The sequence below is a fragment of the Artemia sp. Qi Xiang Cuo genome, chromosome 15 (genome assembly GCF_049724085.1).
Source record: "Artemia sp. Qi Xiang Cuo chromosome 15, ASM4972408v1, whole genome shotgun sequence".
Taxonomy (NCBI): domain Eukaryota; kingdom Metazoa; phylum Arthropoda; class Branchiopoda; order Anostraca; family Artemiidae; genus Artemia; species Artemia sp. Qi Xiang Cuo.
Window position 1 is genome coordinate 18,927,807 of NC_142808.1, and position 20,404 is coordinate 18,948,210.

A 20,404-nucleotide genomic window follows, 5' to 3' on the forward strand; every position below is an offset into this window, starting at 1 on the left:
GTTCGCCTATTTATCAGTCTATAACCAAACACTGTCAAACCTATCTCAAAGTTAGTTATGTTCCGGGAATGGACTGTTGAGCTTACTTGAGTTGACTAAAGCCCCTATTAATTGGTGTAAGGGTTCGTCTGTATTGGAAGATAATGGCAATGAGGATCTTTTATTTTTTAGGATTAACGTAAATGAGGCAAATAATGCTAAATTAGAAGACTGTTCTATATTTCTTATTCATGTTAGCATTGAAGCAATGCCTGATTACGGATTTGAAACGGCTAGTGGCTCAAGAGGAGAGAAAAGCGTGGCCTTTTCTAATAGTCTTATATTAGAAATATATATACTATATAAAATGTTTTGTTATATAATCTGATTAGCCTTTCAGGCCTCTGCAGCAATACTAGGCGTATCATTTTCAAGTGATTATTCATTTAAGCTGCATCTTGATCACAAAGGTCACGGCTTAATCCACAATTTAACAAGTATGCGTAGGATCAGCTTCTACAGTCGTCCTTTCCCACTTGCGTACACAACCTCTATCGGGTCTATAATTGAGTATTACTGTCGCATTTGTGGTCCCCAAACTCATGACACTGCTTATTTGTCAGCAGAAACAGAAGACGTTAAAAAACTCTCCACTGAGTGAATACTTGGACCTCGTCATAGCTACTGTAAAGGTACCCATGAGCTCCTAGACTTGCCCATTCTGTTAGATCGAAGACAGGATATAATCATGGAATTCGGAAAAGCTACATTAGTAAACGAGAAACAAAGGTCTGTTCTTCTGCTTCATTCAGCAGACTTACCTGGCATTCGTCATAGCTAGGCCACTGCAAAAGTGCGCAGCCTATGAGCTCCTAGACTTGCCCATTCTGTTAGATCGAAGACAGGATATAATCATGGAATTCGGAAAAGCTACATTAGTAAACGAGAAACAACGGTCTGTTCTTCTGCTTCATTCAGCAGACTTACCTGGCATTCGTCATAGCTACTGCAAAAGTGCGCAGCCTATGAGCTCCTAGACTTGCCCATTCTGTTCGATTGAAAACATGATGTAGTCATGGAATTCGGAAAAAGTACAACCCGTCAGGTGCCGTCTGAAGAGATTTGTTAACTTCTTCTTGTACTATTTCCTTAGTGTATTACCAAGTGACCTTTTTTGGGTTTTCTTCGTAATTGTAAAAGTAGATTATTTTAGCTTTTTGAGTGATACGATGGCTATTAAGATATACGAATCTGAAGGTAAAACTGCTACTGTTCTCTGCATTTTATGCATAAGCTTCCTAAGATCTATGACCAGGGCTACCTTTATTATACTAATTAAGAGACTTCTTATATATATACTTTATTATACTAATTAAGAGACTAATTAAGAGGGGATCGAGACTTCTGTATCCAATAGTCGGTTGGCATCATTGTGATGAAATTTATAATTAGCGTTGGAAGGGCTTATGGGTGCGCTTCGATTTGTTTGGCCCTTACATAGAACCATATATTCTAATTGTCAATTTACAAATGAGCTTAGATATTACCTTTGAGGAAACCCAAATAGTTGAGGGCCAAGAATTCTAAATCATGAAGTCAATAGATACTCCCACCTGGGGAGTAATACTAGTAAAGGTGCTAAGGAAAAATGATTAGCTAAGGATAAAGAATTAGGATTAGGTAAGGATCAGGATTAGCTAAGGATAAGGATAAGGAAAGGTGCTAAGGATAAGGAATTAGCATTACAAAGTCGACATACTGTCGACTTTTTGCTCTTTAGCGTTTGATTTGTGGCTTTGTGTGTTGACTTGGAGTATAAAATCGGATGCATACTTTTGAAAGTAATTTCAAATATAGTACTTTCTTGCCCTTTTATGTTGAATCAACGGAGGGTCTGCTTTTATCCAGTTAGTTAATTGATTCTAATGCTCCTTAGCGTTCTTGAACACAAAAAAGATAATCGAAAAAAATGCCATCAATTTACCCTACGTTTTGAACCTACCGCTTGAATTTATGATATGTTGACAAGGAAAGCAGCAGACCTTCTTTTTCTGTCGTCAAAAACGGCAAAATGTTGACATGATGTTGACAATTTACAAATCGAACGCCCGCCGTGTCGACAGAGAAACTAAATAAAACGGCTTAATTCCTTGTAGTGTCGACAGAATGTTAATTTCAACGCAGCTAAGATGTAAAAAGCAAAATTACCAATTTGTAGAGTTTTTTTTTTTTTGGTTTTTGGTGTATTAGATGTAAAATGTGCAAGGTTTGGAAGTATTGGAAGATAAGTCCTTAAATTGATGTTAGGATATTAGAAGCCACTGTTATGACGGTGGTGAAATATGGTTCTAAAGCGTTGGTGCTTCAAAAAGTTGAGGAAGATGTATTAGGTATTTTCAAAAGAGATTGCCTAAGTATTGTCGTCGGTACTGATTTGACGAACCATATGTCTAAGAGTTGTACGCAAAATGGGGATCGATCACATTTTCTAGGGATAAACTGAAATAAAGATTAAGAAAGATAAAGAATAAGATGCACATAACTATTTACCAAAATGAAGCCATATTATTCAGCAATACATATTAATTTGTGTTGGCATATTCATTTTTGTATATTTAAGAAAATGTTTGGGATGAAACCCTCTGAAAATTTTATTTTTGTTCGCTTGTTAAATTATACAAATTTGAGGTAAATCTTTTTTTCAAGGGTGATATTATCGAACTTCATATTTAAAAAACTAAATTTGGCCGTTGGCAGTAATAAAGATACTCGTTTTGTTTTTATAATTTGTTATTTGAAAAATAATAATTAATGAACAACACAAAAATGTCCGCAAGTCAATAATTTGTTAATTCATTTGTGGGTACAATAGTTGGCAGCCATTGCTATAAACTGTGCGTTCATACAAATACATATTGCTACAAAAGACAATATTTTGTCAATGAGTAATATTAATTGTTGTTAGGTTCAAATAGAATTTTCGCTTCTATGTCTATTTTTGTTCTTTCGAAAAGCCTAAACTATAAGTTATATAGCTGTTGCTGTTGCCTAGATAAAATCGCCGAAAAACTTCTTAGTTGTCTTATAACATTTGAATATGTCAACTCGATTAATTCCTGGACAAATCTACTAAAATTCCCAAAGTTGATAAGTAAAGTGATTATCGCTTCTGTGTGAATATCTTTGTTGACCTAGAATAATGCATAGCTTTGTTTATTCGCAAATGTTAACACAAAGAACCCAAACCCCAACAAAATTTGATAAAACTAAGAGTCAAATTTCAAGTCACAGTATCATTTTTGACTTGATTGCACTTAAAAGTTGCTTGATACAATCTGAACACTGATAAAATTGAATGAAATTAGGATGAATTAGAAGTAAAATAGTAGTGGATAAGGATTATAAACTTAAAATACAAACGCTGTAGTCGGTACCCAGGTGTAGAATTACCAGGCGTAGAATATATATTACCATATCAATATGAAACCAAAGTGAACTAAATCCTGTGGTGTTTTTGTAGGCTACTGGGTTGCCAAGCAGTTGAGTAATAAGTTTCGCTTGACGGTGTACTACTATTATTACTACTAGCAACTCACTCCAATAAATTGTGTTACTTTTTTTTTATGAAGAATTAAATCCAGATCGAACATAATTGATACAGAAGGACTACTACTGCTGCTAACAACTGACTACAGCTCCAAGCCTCCTGAGGCCAACACAGCTACGCACGCTCGTCCTCTATCCCAATCTATTCAACCCCCCCCCCTCTCTTTATATCCTCCCAAGAAGTTCCTCATTTCCGTTAAATCTTTCCTTACGATATCCTCTCACCCTGTTCAGGGACGACCTGCTTTCCATTTAACCCGAGACGGTTGGCTGAAAAGGACAATCTTTGGCAATATGTGATCCTTCATCCGTAGAACGTGTTCTATACATTTCAACCTTTCTCTCATTATAGCCCTAGGAAGTGGTATTGAAACACATGTTTCGTACAGCCTACTGTTCGAGATACGATCTGTAAGCCGGGTACCCAAAACAATCCGTAGGCAATTTCTTTGGACAAAAATCTGGCAAACCCTCCTCCGTCTTTTGGAGTGCCCACGCTTCAGAACCATGCCTGACTACTGTTATCACTGTAGCTTCTAATATTATTCTTCTATTTAACAGCAGGCCAAAATTATTCTAATTTTGGCTCGCAGACTTTTCTTCCTATTCTTCCATTGAAAGTTTTGACAACGTAAGCCTTTACAATCTAGATATTATAGTAACCCGTAACCTTGGGTTTACACAATTACACTCTTGCGCAAAATAGGAAGTTTTGATTTTTGTTTTTCAGTTTCATCGGTTTTTTTTTGTCAAAAATTTATCGGCCGTCGAAGTTCGTTTTATAGTAGGCCTATTTTGTCTGAGCCGTTAAAAAACGCATTTGATTTCATCCAAGCCGTTCACTGTAAAATTGATGCGGGAAGGAAATCCAAGAATTCCATTGGGTGATTAAGCCAAAAAAAAGTAAAAAAAATGAAAAAGAAGAAGAGTGAGTCGTTAAAAAAGTAGAAGTAGTGCAATTCTGAGGTAAATTTTTTTTTTAATTTTGATAGTTTCCTCCTCTGATGTGTTTCAATAAGTTGATCGTATTAGTTCATTAGTGTGTGTCTGAAAGATAAGAACAAATAACCTTGCCTTTTGAAAACCCGATTCGTTCTCATAGCCTTCCTGGGTGAAATCTTAAGTCAGTTAAACGGATCGAAATTAAATTCTAGCTAATACGTAATCCAGTATGGAATTCCAAGGTAGTATACAAAACGAAAATTTTGCGTCTCAAGATTTATAACAAGTAGTCCCTCTGTTTCTCTGACGCCTGGTTACTGACTGTTGCTTTCCTATTTTAAGTCAGTTATTCTGATCTGTTTCCTTCCTACTTCTGCGTTATTCCATTTCTGTTCTAATTGTCAGCTTTTTTGGTTAAATGCTCAACACCTAGATTAACAATTAACAATGGACCAACATTAGCCAATGAGGCTATTAACGGGGCTCAAAAAGTGTGATGGTCACAATATTTACCGTTTCAAGTGAAATCACCCCTTTCCAGTCTAGCATGCTTCTAGTCTTATGGTATGGGGCAGTGATATCTAAGCTAAAAGGAAGAAAAATAATTTTCGGCGTTCCAACATACTTGGATCACAACAATTCTTCATATATATTAGCAACGGAAAATACCATAAGCAGTCCATCCGAAGTCTGACTCACCAACCCTTTGATGTGGACACAGTGAGAGTTAGCCGATGGAATTATCTGAGATAAGCTCTCCGTTTAATAATTGCGTGATTTCAAACGCGGTCTTCCACTGCCATTCAGTGGGCTTCTTTCACGAAGGGAGGCCCAGAAACACACTTATATATGACGCATGATGATGAACCGCAGGTGAATTTCATTAAAATGTTTTAATATGATTTCAAATCTCACAGCTAATATAGAGATGGAACTTCAATTTTTTGATTAAACTAGCATTTTTAATGTGGCATTAAGCTGGTAAAGAGTTTGGCAGGAAATAGAATGAGGTAGTGAAAGTTGGATTGCAGCCAGTGTAGTCCAGAATGAGTTTATGTTGTTTTGTTTCCAAGTCAGGTGGAGCTTTTTGTGAAGGAAACACTTCGTAGGACTTAGCAGACAACCTAGTAGGCAAATCTAAGGCAAGCAGATAACCTAGTAGGTTAATCTAAGGCATTTCCATACCCTAATTTGTTGAGAAAGGGAGGGTATTCTACCTGTAGAGTAACATAGGAATGATTATATAATCTTTTGATGCCCTGGGGACTCTAGCGAATACGTAATCAGGGAGGAGCTTTCTGACCTGCTCCCCTCACCCGTGAAATTTCAAGAGTGTAAGGACTTATGTTCCGTAGAAGCTTTTGTTTTTGATGTAATTAGTCTTGATATTTTCCAATTTCCTCACCCACTCCCCAAAATAAATTCTTGCATAGATGCTTGTTATAGAGATATAAAATAAGCTTATTTCTACCAATTAAATATAAAGTCGTTTAATATAAGTTGTATAAAAAACTGCAATATCTTTCTTATATTTTCTTGCCATTTCAGCCAGCAAAACCTACAAAGAAATCGCAAAGTCCTTCAGCTGCTTCAAACGTAGTAGAAAAAAGTGTCATAAATGAAGGAACTGTAGTCCTTGATCCTGTAAAACCACTAGTTGCAACAAAAGAGGACATTACAGAGAAAAAGATCGATGACAAATATGCTCTTTCGATCATATCTTCAGATAACTCATCTGCGTCTTTGGATACAACTGTGACAAAACTAAGGGTCACTTCAGCTCCCATGGTGCTGGCAAAACCTCCAGAAAAAACACCAAAATACAGTCAAGCTGTGAACAGAAGCGTTTCAGGATCACAAACAGCTTTGTCTTTGAAGAAGGTTGTGACGAAAAGGATTGATACAGGTCTTCCAAATAGAGGAGCCAAAACCTCTGTTCATGTAAGTTCTTTAAATAGAGGAGCCAAAACCTCTTTTCATGTAATTTCTTTAAATAGAGGAGCCAAAACCTCTGTTCATGTATTTTTTTTTAAATAGAGGAGCCAAAACCTCTGTTCATGTAAGTTCTTTAAATAGAGGAGCCAAAACTTCTGTTCATGTAATTTCTTTAAATAGAGGAGCCAAAACCTCTTTTCATGTAAGTTCTTTAAATAGAGGAGCCAAAACCTCTGTTAATGTAAGTTTTTCAAATAGAGGAGCCAAAGCCTCTCTTCATGTAAGTTCTTTAAATAGAGAAGCCAAAAACTCTCTTCGTGTAAGTTCTTTAAATAGAGGAGCCAAAACCACTGTTCGTGTAAGTTCTTTAAATAGAAGAGCCAAAACCTCTGTTCATGTAAGTTCTTTAAATAGAGGAGCCAAAACGTCTGTTCATGTAAGTTCTTTAAATAGAGGAGCCAAAACCTCTGTTCATGTAAGTTATTTAAATAGAGGAGCCAAAACCTCTGTTCATGTAAGTTCTTTAAATAGAGGAGCCAAAACCTCTGTTCATGTAAGTTCTTTAAATAGAGGAGCCAAAACCTCTGTTAATGTAAGTTATTCAAATAGAGGAGCCAAATCCTCTCTTCATGTAAGTTCTTTAAATAGAGTAGCCAAAACCTCTCTTCATGTAAGTTCTTTAAATAGAGGAGCCAAAACCACTGTCCGTGTAAGTTCTTTAAATAGAGGAGCCAAAACCTCTGTTCATGTAAGTTCTTTAAATAGAGGAGCCAAAACTTCTGTTCATGTAAGTTCTTTAAATAGAGGAGCCAAAACCTCTGTTCATGTAAGTTCTTTAAATAGAGGAGCCAAAACCTCTGTTCATGTAAGTTCTTTAAATAGAGGAGCCAAAACCTCTCTTCATGTAAGTTATTTAAATAGAGGAGCCAAAACCTCTGTTAATGTAAGTTTTTCAAATAGAGGAGCCAAAGCCTCTCTTCATGTAAGTTCTTTAAATAGAGAAGCCAAAAACTCTCTTCGTGTAAGTTCTTTAAATAGAGGAGCCAAAATATCTGTTCATGTAAGTTCTTTTTGCTTCTTTTTTCGAATGAACATTGAGTTGAAGGTAAAAGATTTTAACGGGTTTTAGGCTTCTTTTATTGGCTTTTAATTTAATTTTTTTTAAGATTTTAATGGCTTCTTTTTATGACTAATGTTTGGATTTAATTTCTGCACATTCAAGTCTAAAGCTGGGTTTTGTTTCCATAAGACTTAAGGAAAACAAACTAAGATATACTGAGGCTGTGTACAGAATAAAGTAATTGTCACAAGCAGCATTATCCTTAGAGAAGGTTATAGTAAAAAATTTATAGCAAGTTTTTTTGTTCTTTTTTTGAATGAACATTGCGTTGAAGGTAAAAGATTTTAATGGCTTTTAGGCTTCTTTTATTGGCTTTTAATTTAATTTTTTTTAAAGATTTAATGGCTATTTTTTATGACTAATGTTTTGATTTAATTTGTGCGCATTCAAGTCTAAAGCTGGGTTTTGTTTCCATAAGACTTAAGGAAAACAAACTAAGATATACTGAGGCTGTGTACAGAATAAAGTAATTGTCACAAGCAGCAGTATCCTTAGAGAAGGTTATAGTAAAAAATTTATAGCAAGTTTTTTGTTCTTTTTTGAATGAACATTGAGTTGAAGGTAAAAGATTTTAATGGCTTTTAGGCTTCTTTTATTGGCTTTTAATTTAATTTTTTTTAAAGATTTAATGGCTATTTTTTATGACTAATGTTTTGATTTAATTTGTGCGCATTCAAGTCTAAAGCTGGGTTTTGTCTCCATAAGACACAAGGAAAACAAACTAAGATATAATGAGGCTGTGAACAGAATAAAGTAATTGTCACAAGCAGCAGTATTCTTAGAGAAGGTTATAATAAAAAATTTATAGTATGTGTTTTTTTTTTTGAGGGAACATTGAGTTGAAGGTAAAAGATTTTAATGGCTTCTGGAACAGATAAAACTTTAGCCCTCTGACTCATTTTTGGATTTCATTTTCGTGCCTTCAAGTTTAAAGATCGGTTTTGTCTCCATAAGACATGCAGGAAAGCAACTAAGATATAATGGGGTTGTGAACAGAATTAAGTAATTGTCACAAGCAGGAGTATCCAGAGAAGGTTATGGTGAAAAAGAAGATTGACTTTGCAAGATTCTTTCCAATCATTGTCTTACAGAGCTAACTTTTGATTCATGTATTTTTCGAAATATTTGAGCAGTTGCTGAAGTGCTCCAATTTCCTTTCTCCAGTTTCCTTTGTTCCAGTGCTCCAGTATCAAGTTTCCTTTCATAATAACAGTGAGCCTGATCCACTCGGCTTTGTTACGGCGTATTGTGCTCAGCCTTTGCTGGAAAATTAAGATTTTTAACATCAAAAACTGATTTTAAGTTTATCCACTTAAAATTGTAACTGAAAATATGGTATTCAATTCTAGTTACTTTATTCTTGAAGTCTACATCCTGAAAGTTCCTCTTTTCTAGACTTGGTCCAATTTGATATTCATTTGTATATTTAAAAACTCGGGAAGTTAGTTATATTAGAAAAAAAACTTACCTCTAGTTAGGAATATTAGTGAAAATGCTTTAAGTTTATTAGAAAAGAGGAGGGACTTCTACAAGAAGTATTTAAATGATAGATCATGTGAGAATGAGATGAATGTAAGGAATTAGAGAAAGGATTAAAATATGAATTAAGGAGACGTGAAGTGTTGGCCAGGGAAATTGTTGAGATTACCATTCCCAACCCAAAAGAGTGGCAAAGACAATTTAGGAATTACCTTCCAAATAACTGTTTTCCTCATTATTTGTCTAAAAAAATCATCAAGGCCTTCTTGTAACTCTTCTGTATATATTGTATATATTGCGTGGTATAAAACTGTAAAAATACAATAAACTTATTAAAAAAATTATTCAACAGAGTATTTGGTTAGGTCTGCTTCAAAGCTGACCATCTTGGCGATGCATTCAGTTCCGCCTGAGACCACTGGATATGGCAATTTCATCACTACTTCTGAGCTATCGACAAACGCTTCGTTGCGCTCTTTCGGAAACGTAAACCACCTGGCTGGAACGTTTTGTTTCAGAAAATTTACAATGTAGCCGTCTGGCTCGGCCGGAAGCACTTCAACAGTGTAGAAATTCGATCCCTTTTCCCCCTTGTACTCGACTATAACAAAGTCACCGGAACAGATACTGGAAGTCTCAGACTCTTCATCCGCCAATCGGAGATCTTCAGAGCAGAACGAGTCGTCAGAAAGATGCTTTAAGTTTATTAGAAAAGAGGAGGGGCTTTTGCATGAAGTATTTGAATGATAGGTCATGTGAGAATGAGAGGAATGTAAGGAATTAGAGAAAGGATTAAAATATGAATTAAGGAGAAGTGAACTGTTGGCCAGGGAAATTGTTGAGATTACCATTCCCAGCCCAAAAGAGTGGCAAAGACAATTTAGGAATTACCTTCCAAATAACTGTTTTCCTCATTATTTGTCTCAAAAAATTCATCAAAGCCTTCTTGTAACTCTTCTGTATATATTGTATATATTGCGTGGTATAAAACTAAAAATGCAATAAGTTTATTTAAAAAACTATTCAACAGAGTATTTGGTTAGGTCTGCATCAAAGCTGACCATCTTGGCGATGCATTCAGTTCCGCCTGAGACCACTGGATATGGCAATTTCATCACTACTTCTGAGCTATCGACAAATGCTTCGTTGTGCTCTTTCGGAAACGTAAACCACCTGGCTGGAACGTTTTGTTTCAGAAAATTGACAGTGTAGCCGTCTGACTCGGCCTGAAGCACTTCAACAGTGTAGAAATTTGATCCCTTTTTCCCCTTGTACTCGACTATAACAAAGTCACCGGAACAGATACTGGAAGTCTCAGACTCTTCATCCGCCAATCGGAGATCTTCAGAGCAGAACGAGTCGTCAGGAAGATGCTTTTAGTTTATTAGAAAAGAGGAGGGGCTTCTACAAGAAGTATTTGAATGATAGGTCATGTGAGAATGAGAGGAATGTAAGGAATTAGAGAAAGGATTAAAATATGAATTAAGGAGAAGGGAACTGTTGGCCAGGGAAATTGTTGAGATTACCATTCCCAGCCCAAAAGAGTGGCAAAGACAATTTAGGAATTACCTTCCAAATAACTGTTTTCCTCATTATTTGTCTAAAAAAATCATCAAGGCCTTCTTGTAACTCTTCTGTATATATTGTATATATTGCGTGGTATAAAACTGTAAAAATACAATAAACTTATTAAAAAAATTATTCAACAGAGTATTTGGTTAGGTCTGCTTCAAAGCTGACCATCTTGGCGATGCATTCAGTTCCGCCTGAGACCACTGGATATGGCAATTTCATCACTACTTCTGAGCTATCGACAAATGCTTCGTTGTGCTCTTTCGGAAACGTAAACCACCTGGCTGGAACGTTTTGTTTCAGAAAATTGACAGTGTAGCCGTCTGACTCGGCCTGAAGCACTTCAACAGTGTAGAAGTTTGATCCCTTTTTCCCCTTGTACTCGACTATAACAAAGTCACCGGAACAGATACTGGAAGTCTCAGACTCTTCATCCGCCAATCGGAGATCTTCAGAGCAGAACGAGTCGTCAGGAAGATGCTTTTAGTTTATTAGAAAAGAGGAGGGGCTTCTACAAGAAGTATTTGAATGATAGGTCATGTGAGAATGAGAGGAATGTAAGGAATTAGAGAAAGGATTAAAATATGAATTAAGGAGAAGGGAACTGTTGGCCAGGGAAATTGTTGAGATTACCATTCCCAGCCCAAAAGAGTGGCAAAGACAATTTAGGAATTACCTTCCAAATAACTGTTTTCCTCATTATTTGTCTCAAAAAATCATCAAGGCCTTCTTGTAACTCTTCTGTATATTGTATATATTGCGTGGTATAAAACTGTAAAAATGCAATAAATTTATTTAAAAAACTATTCAACAGAGTATTTGGTTAGGTCTGCATCAAAGCTGATCATCTTGGCGATGCGTTCAGTTCCGCCTGAGACCACTGGATATGGCAATTTCATCACTACTTCTGAGCTATCGACAAACGCTTCGTTGCGCTCTTTTGGAAACGTAAACCACCTGGCTGGAACGTTTTGTTTCAGAAAATTGACAGTGTAGCCGTCTGACTCGGCCTGAAGCACTTCAACAGCGTAGAAATTCGATCCCTTTTTCCCCTTGTACTCGACTATAACAAAGTCACCGGAACAGATACTGGATGTCTCAGACTCTTCATCCGCCAATTGGAGATCTTCAGAGCAGAACGAGTCGTCAGGAAGATGCTTTTAGTTTATTAGAAAAGAGGAGGGGCTTCTACAAGAAGTATTTGAATGATAGGTCATGTGAGAATGAGAGGAATGTAAGGAATTAGAGAAAGGATTAAAATATGAATTAAGGAGAAGTGAACTGTTGGCCAGGGAAATTGTTGAGATTACCATTCCCAGCCCAAAAGAGTGGCAAAGACAATTTAGGAATTACCTTCCAAATAACTGTTTTCCTCATTATTTGTCTCAAAAAATCATCAAGGCCTTCTTGTAACTCTTCTGTATATTGTATATATTGCGTGGTATAAAACTGTAAAAATGCAATAAATTTATTTAAAAAACTATTCAACAGAGTATTTGGTTAGGTCTGCATCAAAGCTGATCATCTTGGCGATGCGTTCAGTTCCGCCTGAGACCACTGGATATGGCAATTTCATCACTACTTCTGAGCTATCGACAAACGCTCCGTTGCGCTCTTTCGGAAACGTAAACCACCTGGCTGGAACGTTTTGTTTCAGAAAATTGACAGTGTTGCCGTCTGACTCGGCCTGAAGCACTTCAACAGTGTAGAAATTCGATCCCTTTTTCCCCTTGTACTCGACTATAATAAAGTCACCGGAACAGATACTGTAAGTCTCAGACTCTTCATCCGCCAATCGGAGATCTTCAGAGCAGAACGAGTCGTCAGAAAGATGCTTTAAGTTTATTAGAAAAGAGGAGGGGCCTCTACAAGAAGTATTGGAATGATAGGTCATGTGAGAATGAGAGGAATGTAAGGAATTAGAGAAAAGATTAAACTATGAATTAAGGAGATGTGAAGTGTTGGCCAGGGAAATTGTTGAGATTGAAATTGTTGGGATTTTGGAAGATGCAGCCAGATGGCACGATAGTAAAATATTGTTTTTTCGTGTTATAAATTGAGATAGAATAGTCATTCTGGAATTGTCCCGGTTAAAGATAGGAAAGGGGTATCAATTAGTGATAAGGAAAGACTTAAAGAGAGATGGCCAGAGCATTTTGAGAATGTACTAAACCGTGAAAAAGATACAGGAAATAATATAGAAAAGAATGAAAAAGTTTATTGGAAGGGAAGGAAGATTTATTCTGTGAAGTAGAACTAGACACAGTTGTATCTGAATTAAAAAATGATAAGGCCTCAGGTAGTGATATTTTCGAAAATGAGTTTTTTTATATTTTGGTTGTGCAGCTAGAGATAAATTACTGAAGATTATGAATCTGGTTTTTGAAAAAAGTGGAAGTACCTAGCGATTTAGGATAACCTTAATTAAATGCCTCTATAAAAAAGGTGATAAGAGTGGGCGTGGTGAATATAGAGGCATTAACTTGGTTTCAGTAGGAAGCAAATTATTTTTTATGAAAACATCTTATAGACTTGGAGATATTGCAGGTAAATTTTTAAGAGAAGAACAGTGTTGTTTTAGGAAAGGGAGAGGACACGTTGGCCAAGTTTAAAATCTTGGACTAATATTTGAAAAGTGTCCGAATCATCACATTCCTTTAGTCCTCAATTTTATAGATTTTGAACAAGTCTTTGATTCAGCAAATAGAAGAACTTTTGCAAAGGTCCTGTCCTTGTATGATATACCAGATAAATATATTAAAGTGATTAATGCTTTGTGGCGGAACAACATTGATGTGGTTAAGGTGGGAAATAAGGCTAGTTTCGTATGGAATCACGAGTTCAGCAGGATTACGTCCCATTCCAATTTATACGGGTCACTCAGATGGTCTTTTTCCCAAGGAACACTGCAAAGGCTATGGCATCGAATGGGAAAGTAAAACCCCTCTAGGCTCAGACTATGCTGATGACTTGAGTGTCCTAGATAAAAATGTTGGCAAATTGAATGATTTTTAGTGGTTTTGAGAATTCAGGGTGCAAGAGTAGATTTGAAAACAATGTTAAGAAGATTAAGTCGCTTAGGGAAAAGGTTATGTTGGGTAACGAGAATATCAATTAAGTGGATAGCTTCACTTGCCTAAATAGTTTAGAAAATGTGGTGGAAGCAGTGAAGATGTTATAAGTAGAATAGCCAAGGACCACTGTGTTTTTTCCGCAGCTGGGAAAAGTTTGGAAGAATAGGAAGATAAGTTTCTGAACCAAGATTAGAATCTTGGAAGCTACAGTGATGACAGTGGTCAAGTATGGCTCTAAAACTAGGACGATTCAAAAGACGGAGGAGGATTTGTTAGATGTTTTTCAGAGGCATTGTCTACGTGTTCTTTATGGATACCCGTTTGACTGACCGTATTTCAAACACCAAGCTCTACGAAAAATATGGTTTTATCGTGTTTTGTAGGAGACGTTCTTATAATGAGAGAAAGGTTGAGATGGCTAGGACTCGTTCTGTGAATGAAGGATGACAGATTGACAAAGATCTTCCATGTCGGCCAACCATCAAGGGCCAAACGAAAAGCAAGTCGTCCCCGAATAGGGTTGGAAGAGATCGTAAGCAAGGATTTAAAGGAAATTGGAGTTTCTTGAGAGGGAATAAAGAGTGGAGTTTTGAACAGACTGGTGTAGAAGAAGAGCTTGGGAGCCACGTTGGGCTCAGGCGGCTTGGTGCTGCCGTGAGTTGTTAGTAGTAGTAGTAGTCCTAACGTATCAATTTTATTCGACCTGGATTTAATTTCTTAAACAATAAACAAGTACCTCCAGGTTATTATGCATGAATATATTTTTAGAAGTTCTTTTAAAAAAGATTTTTTTTTCAAGAATTGATTCCTAAAGTCTTATTTTTAAAATAAGTTGAAACTCTTCTTGTGTTATATCTAATGATTTTGCCTAAATGGATTATCCTTTTTAGTGCTTAAATTAATATTGAAACAAATTAAACATTAATGCCAAATACTCACCGAAAAACATACTTAAATATAGTTAAAAATACTTAAATATACTTAATATGTTCTATATACTTAAATATGCTTATTATATCCGTAAATAGTATTTACAAATATTTCCCGAAAAAAGTATTTCAGTACTTGAATACATAATCGGTTCATATCATTTATTGTTTCCTTTATTTCAAACGTACTATGAGTAAAGTCTGTGTCAGTGTAATCACGACAAATACGAGCTACATAATAAAAGCGACGAAAAGCTACAAAATAAAACTGATTCAGGTCTTTAATAGTAGCTCCACATTCGCTTACAATAACAGTAAATCGAATTTTTAGCAAAACGAAATCCATCTGCTAAGAACGAAAATTCAGTCGTTTATTTATATCTTTCAGATATTATTATTGTAAGTACATTTTTTCTGGTGTTTTCTAATTGTTATTTAAAATTTTTCCAAACATCAGCAACAGCTACAGAAGAAATGATTTTGTTAAATGTTAAAAGGAATTAAAATCATTCATACTGTTTAAGAATCTTGCCTATCGCTCTATTTTTTTTCGGTGTGTACCTAGAGTTAGAGTTAGATCCATCAAGTCAATTTTGATGAACTGAGTGATCTCGACATCAATTATTCAGAAAAGTGATGTTTAGTGTTAGTGATTTATTTATATAGACTATTTTTAGTAACAATGACGTACGGAAAAGCTTGTCTAATGGTAGTGATATGATAGTGAATAGTAAATGGGAACACAGATTATTTGGATATAATTCTTAAAAGGACGCTAGGTAATATAGTTGATAATATTCGCTTAATTTTGATGGTTTATATGTGTATTTCTAATCTCGTTGTGAGAAAGTAGGGAAGTTTTACCATTCTTTAAGCAAGTTTTAACATTCTCTTAGAAACCTCTATGTAATATCATAATTGGTTTAATGGTGTATATAAATCTTATGAATCCAGATATATATGTATCTCGTCCTTTCAGTGCAAGCTATAGCTATAGCCTTGTCGCAAAATCGCACGTTTCCCAGGGAATATCTGCCTTAACTTGCAACATTACAATACAACACTAAAAAAACTGCACAGGCTGAAAAAAGGTAATCAGCACAAGAAACTAAGGTACCAAGAAAGAGGAAAAATGGACACAGTATTCCTACCAGAAAGTAATTGTAATTGCGATTTCACGCCTACGCAGGTTGGTTTCTGTAGTGGTTTTAGCTACTCACATGCTCACTATATTCTTGCGGGGCTTATCAAAGATTTAGATTGACACCAAAGATCCAATTTATTGCCTAACCGTGGATATCTCTGTAGATTTTGACACTGCTGATCGTTCTAATTGCCTACATTGCCTTGCTTTATTCAGAGTAAAATCTCTCCTGACAGTTTTGAGGTATTTGTATTCTGATGCTAATGGGCAAATACAAAGGAAATGGGAGCTTTCAACGCCCATTGCCGTTTCTAAAGGAGTTCGTTAAGGTGCTGTTTTGTCCCCCTGTATATTTAAATGCGTATTAGCTCAATACCCGTGATCTCTGCAAGCTTCGGTGTTTTATGGAGTGTGTCATACATTAAATAGCCTGTTAAATACTTGCCTGTTAAATGGAACACACCCAATAAGTGAAGTTAGGTTAATGCTAGTGAAATATGCCAAAACATGATGATAATATAATACTTTAGAAATAAAATTATATATACTATGGCAAAGAATTATGGGAAGCAGGTCACGAAGAACGTATTATATTAAATATATAACTTAGCATAACCCCTAACCATCTCTAAATAATAAATATTTAATTAAAATATACCTACATCGTAGTTTTCTCACTCAAAATAAGCAAATCATAACCGATTCCAGAGAGGCAATCCAGTTTTTGTCAGATCTTAGACAGCGTAACTCTTGAGTGCGTTCCGTTTCACAGACACGTACCTAAAATATCTATACTTAAGTCGCACCTTTCTTCTGTTCGTCTGTCTATTAACCCTTCTAAATGTGAGCTTATTTGTTCTAATAGCTGTTGCAAAATGCTCGCTTTAGATAATGAACGGATAATGAAGCAAAAACAACATGAAAAAAAAAAGAAAAAATGATAAAAATTCACAAAAAAAATCAACCAGTTTCATTAAGGGAATTTGCAGAAGAGTTCATTAAGACCATTTATTTGAGATGGTGTATCAATAAGGTTAAACCAGTTTCAGGAAGACCATTTATTTGAGATGGTATATCAATAAGGTTAGAAAATGAAAATGCTTCTTTTCCTTGCTCCATTTCGATTAATTGTCTGGGAATTTTGTTTGGTTGCTCTCTTTCTTCTACATTTCCAATCCTGATAAATAGAGCGGATAAAAACCTATAAGGAGTGGACAAGAATATTTTGCCTAGTAAAGGAAGATATAATCGAATGGGTCTTTGTTGTTCATCCTACAGTTTCAGTCCCCCATTAGTTCTTTTTCTTTCTGGTACTAAACATTTGTTTCGGAAAAAGCACTGTAGTACCCTGTGGGTGGTATATTTCAGATACTTTTTTGGCTGTTTTACCGCAATGGTACTGAAACAGTAAATTAGGGGATATCTTTAACCTTATTGATACAACATCTCAAATAAATGGTCTTGATGAACTCTTCTGCATTTTTCCTTCCTGAAACTGGTTGATTTTTTTCGTAAATTTTTAGCATTTTTTTCTGTTTTTATTTTCATTTTATCATCATTTTTACTCCAAATTGTTGTTTTTGCTTCTTGTGGGTAAAAAATTGCTGTTTTTACGCAATGGTACTGAAACAGTAAATTAGGGGATATCTTTAACCTTATTGATACAACATCTCAAATAAATGGTCTTAATGAACTCTTCTGCATTTTTCCTTCCTTAAACTGGTTGATATTTTTTCGTAAATTTTTAGCATTTTTGGTCATTTTTTTCTGTTTTTATTTTCCTTTTATCATCATTTTTACTCCAAATTGTTGTTTTTGCTTCTTGTGGGTAAAAAATTGCTGTTTTACCGCAATGGTACTGAAACAGTAAATTAGGGGATATCTTTAATCTTATTGATACAACATCTCAAATAAATGGTCTTAATTAACTTTTCTGCATTTTTCCTTCCTGAAACTGGTTGATATTTTTTCGTAAATTTTTAGCATTTTTGGTCATTTTTTTCTGTTTTTTTTTTTTTTTTCATTTTATCCTCATTTTTAATCCAAATTGTTGTTTTTGCTTATTTTGGGTAAAAAAACTGCTGTTTGAGATAGGCTGTATGCGAAGCTTGTAATGATTACTGCACTTGAGCTAAGGTGCCACCATCGCCTTATCAGTCATTTTTAGGGTAATTGTTTTTAGTGTTATATTAGGTGATGTTTAATTTCGTTTCCGGTTTTTTTTTTAAATTACTTTACGAGTGTCATATATTTTTGTATGACGTGGGCTATAAATTATAATTGTTATTGTTGTTGTTCAGATTTTTTGCTCGTCTGTAAAATTTGTGAATGATCGTTCGTTAACAGTCTTTAAACAAAAAACTATAACTTTTTAGGCTTTTTCGCCCAGTTAAAAAATCTATAGCGATTTTTTGGCTTTTTTGCTTTTCTGTAAAATTTTGAAATAACTGTTTGTTGATAACAATCCAAAAACATAAAAAACATTTTTGCGCTTTTTCGATCTTCTTTGAAGTTTGTGAATAACCGTTCGTTAATTACCGTTGAAAAAAAAAAATCAAAAGTAATTTTTCAGCTTTTTCACTCGCCTATAAAATTTGCGAGTAACTGTTCACTCAAAAAACCAAAAAATAATTTTTTTGCTTTTTCGCTTTTCTATAAGACTTTCAACTAACTGTACGTTTATAATATTATAAAACTAAAAAAATTGGCTTTTTCACTCTTTTGTAAAGTTTGTAAATAACCTTTCGTTTGTAATACTTAAAAACCCAAATTTATTTTTGGGTTTTTTTGCTATGTTGTAAAATTTTCAAGTAACTATTCGTTGATAACAATCCAAAAACATTTTTGCGCTTTTTCGATCTTCTTTGAAGTTTGTGAATAACCGTTCGTTAATTACCGTAAAAAAAAAAATCAAAAGTAATTTTTCAGCCTTTTCACTGTCTTATAAAATTTGCGAGTAACTGTTCGCTCAAAAAAAAACAACACAAAATAATTCAATTTTTTCGCTTTTCTGTAAAATTGCAAACATCTGTACGTTTATAATACTTGTAAACCTAAAAAAATGTTTTTTTCACTCTTATGTAAAGTATGCAAATAACCGTTCGTTTGCAATACTTAAAGAACCTAAATTGATTTTTGGGCTTTTTACTCTTATGTAAAAATATGTGTGGTATATATCGCAGCCAAATTGACTCTAACTTTTTTCACTAAGTTGATTTATATTTTAGGTAAAACCAACTGTCAGTTCAAGGCTCACTGGTCGAAATTCATCTGAAAAACAGAAGCCAGTTTCTTCTGGTAGACCAGCCACCATGAAGCCCGTGTCCACCCTAAAAGAGCAGCAACGAAGATTTGGAGTTTCAGTTGAAGATTTGCCTTCGAATGCAACTGGTGTATATGAAGGTATGAGCTCGCTATAAAACGAAGACACAAATTTAGCGTTGAAACTTTAAGGTTTTATGACAAACTTGTAAAATAGGATAAAATTATATATGATTATATTATATATATATTATATTATATTTGATTATATTATATATATGATTATAAATATATATAAAATTATAATGAAATAAAAATCACTATTAAAAAAAATCATATTATCTAAGTTTTCTATTTGGATAGGGGAATCTACTTCGCTTCCCGATATTTGAGCCGTTAAAAGGTCAAGTTGATTTCATTAAGTGAAAAGTAGAGGCAAATTAAAAAGAAGCTACTCTTAAGAAAAAAAGAAGAGAAAGAAGACTAAAAAGCAGAAGAATGTACCAAAGAATGTAAAGTGAAATAGGGAATATGGGAATGAAAAATGCAAAAGTAGGACTCGATTGATAAATTCAATAAAATTTTCATTACCAAAATAAACATATAGTGGCCAGCTTCTTTTACACTAACTGTAGTCGTACAGTTTAAATTTTCAGAGTTCCAAAGCTGAACGTCTTTGTTATTATGATTTTTTTTTTATTTATACGTAATTTGGGACGTTGGCAAGACCAGGGAGCCTGGGACAGGAAAGAGTACATAACTTTATCGTTGATAGGGGATTTGCCAACTCGGCAAAACTCGGATATGCCTGGGACAGGGAAGAGTACATAACTTTATCGTTGATAGGGGATTTGCCAACTCGGCAAAACTTGGATTTGCCTGGGACAGGGAACAGTACATAACTTTATTTTTGATAGGGGATTTGCCAACTCGGCAAAACTTGGATTTGCCTGGGACAGGAAACAGTAAATAACTTTATTGTTGATAGGGGATTTGCCAACTCGGCAAAACTTGGATATGCCTGGGACAGGAAACAGTACATAACTTTATTTTTGATAGGGGATTTGCCAACTCGGCAAAACTCGGATATGTCTGGGACAGGAAACAGTACATAACTTTATAGTTGATAGGGGATTTGCCAACTCGGCAAAACTTGGATTTGCCTGGGACAGGAAAGAGTACATAACTTTATTGTTGATAGGGGATTTGCCAACTCGGCAAAACTCGGATATGCCTGGGACAGGGAAGAGTACATAACTTTATTGTTGATAGGGGATTTGCCAACTCGGCAAAACTCGGATTTGCCTGGGACAGGGAAGAGTACATAACTTTATCTTTGATAGGGGATTTGCCAACTCGGCAA

The 20,404-nt window shown here is 35.0% G+C and overlaps 1 protein-coding gene across 1 annotated transcript in view; it reads left to right on the forward strand.

Moving 5' to 3' along the window:
• ssp3 (SCAPER domain-containing protein short spindle 3) overlaps window positions 1-20,404 on the forward strand; it is a 221,139-nt gene that overhangs the window by 17,369 nt on the left and 183,366 nt on the right. The window contains exons 4-5 of the mRNA XM_089101539.1: window positions 6,076-6,468; window positions 19,008-19,182. Of these exons, the coding sequence (XP_088957665.1) occupies window positions 6,076-6,468; window positions 19,008-19,182 (568 nt within the window). The remainder of the gene's footprint in view (window positions 1-6,075; window positions 6,469-19,007; window positions 19,183-20,404) is intronic.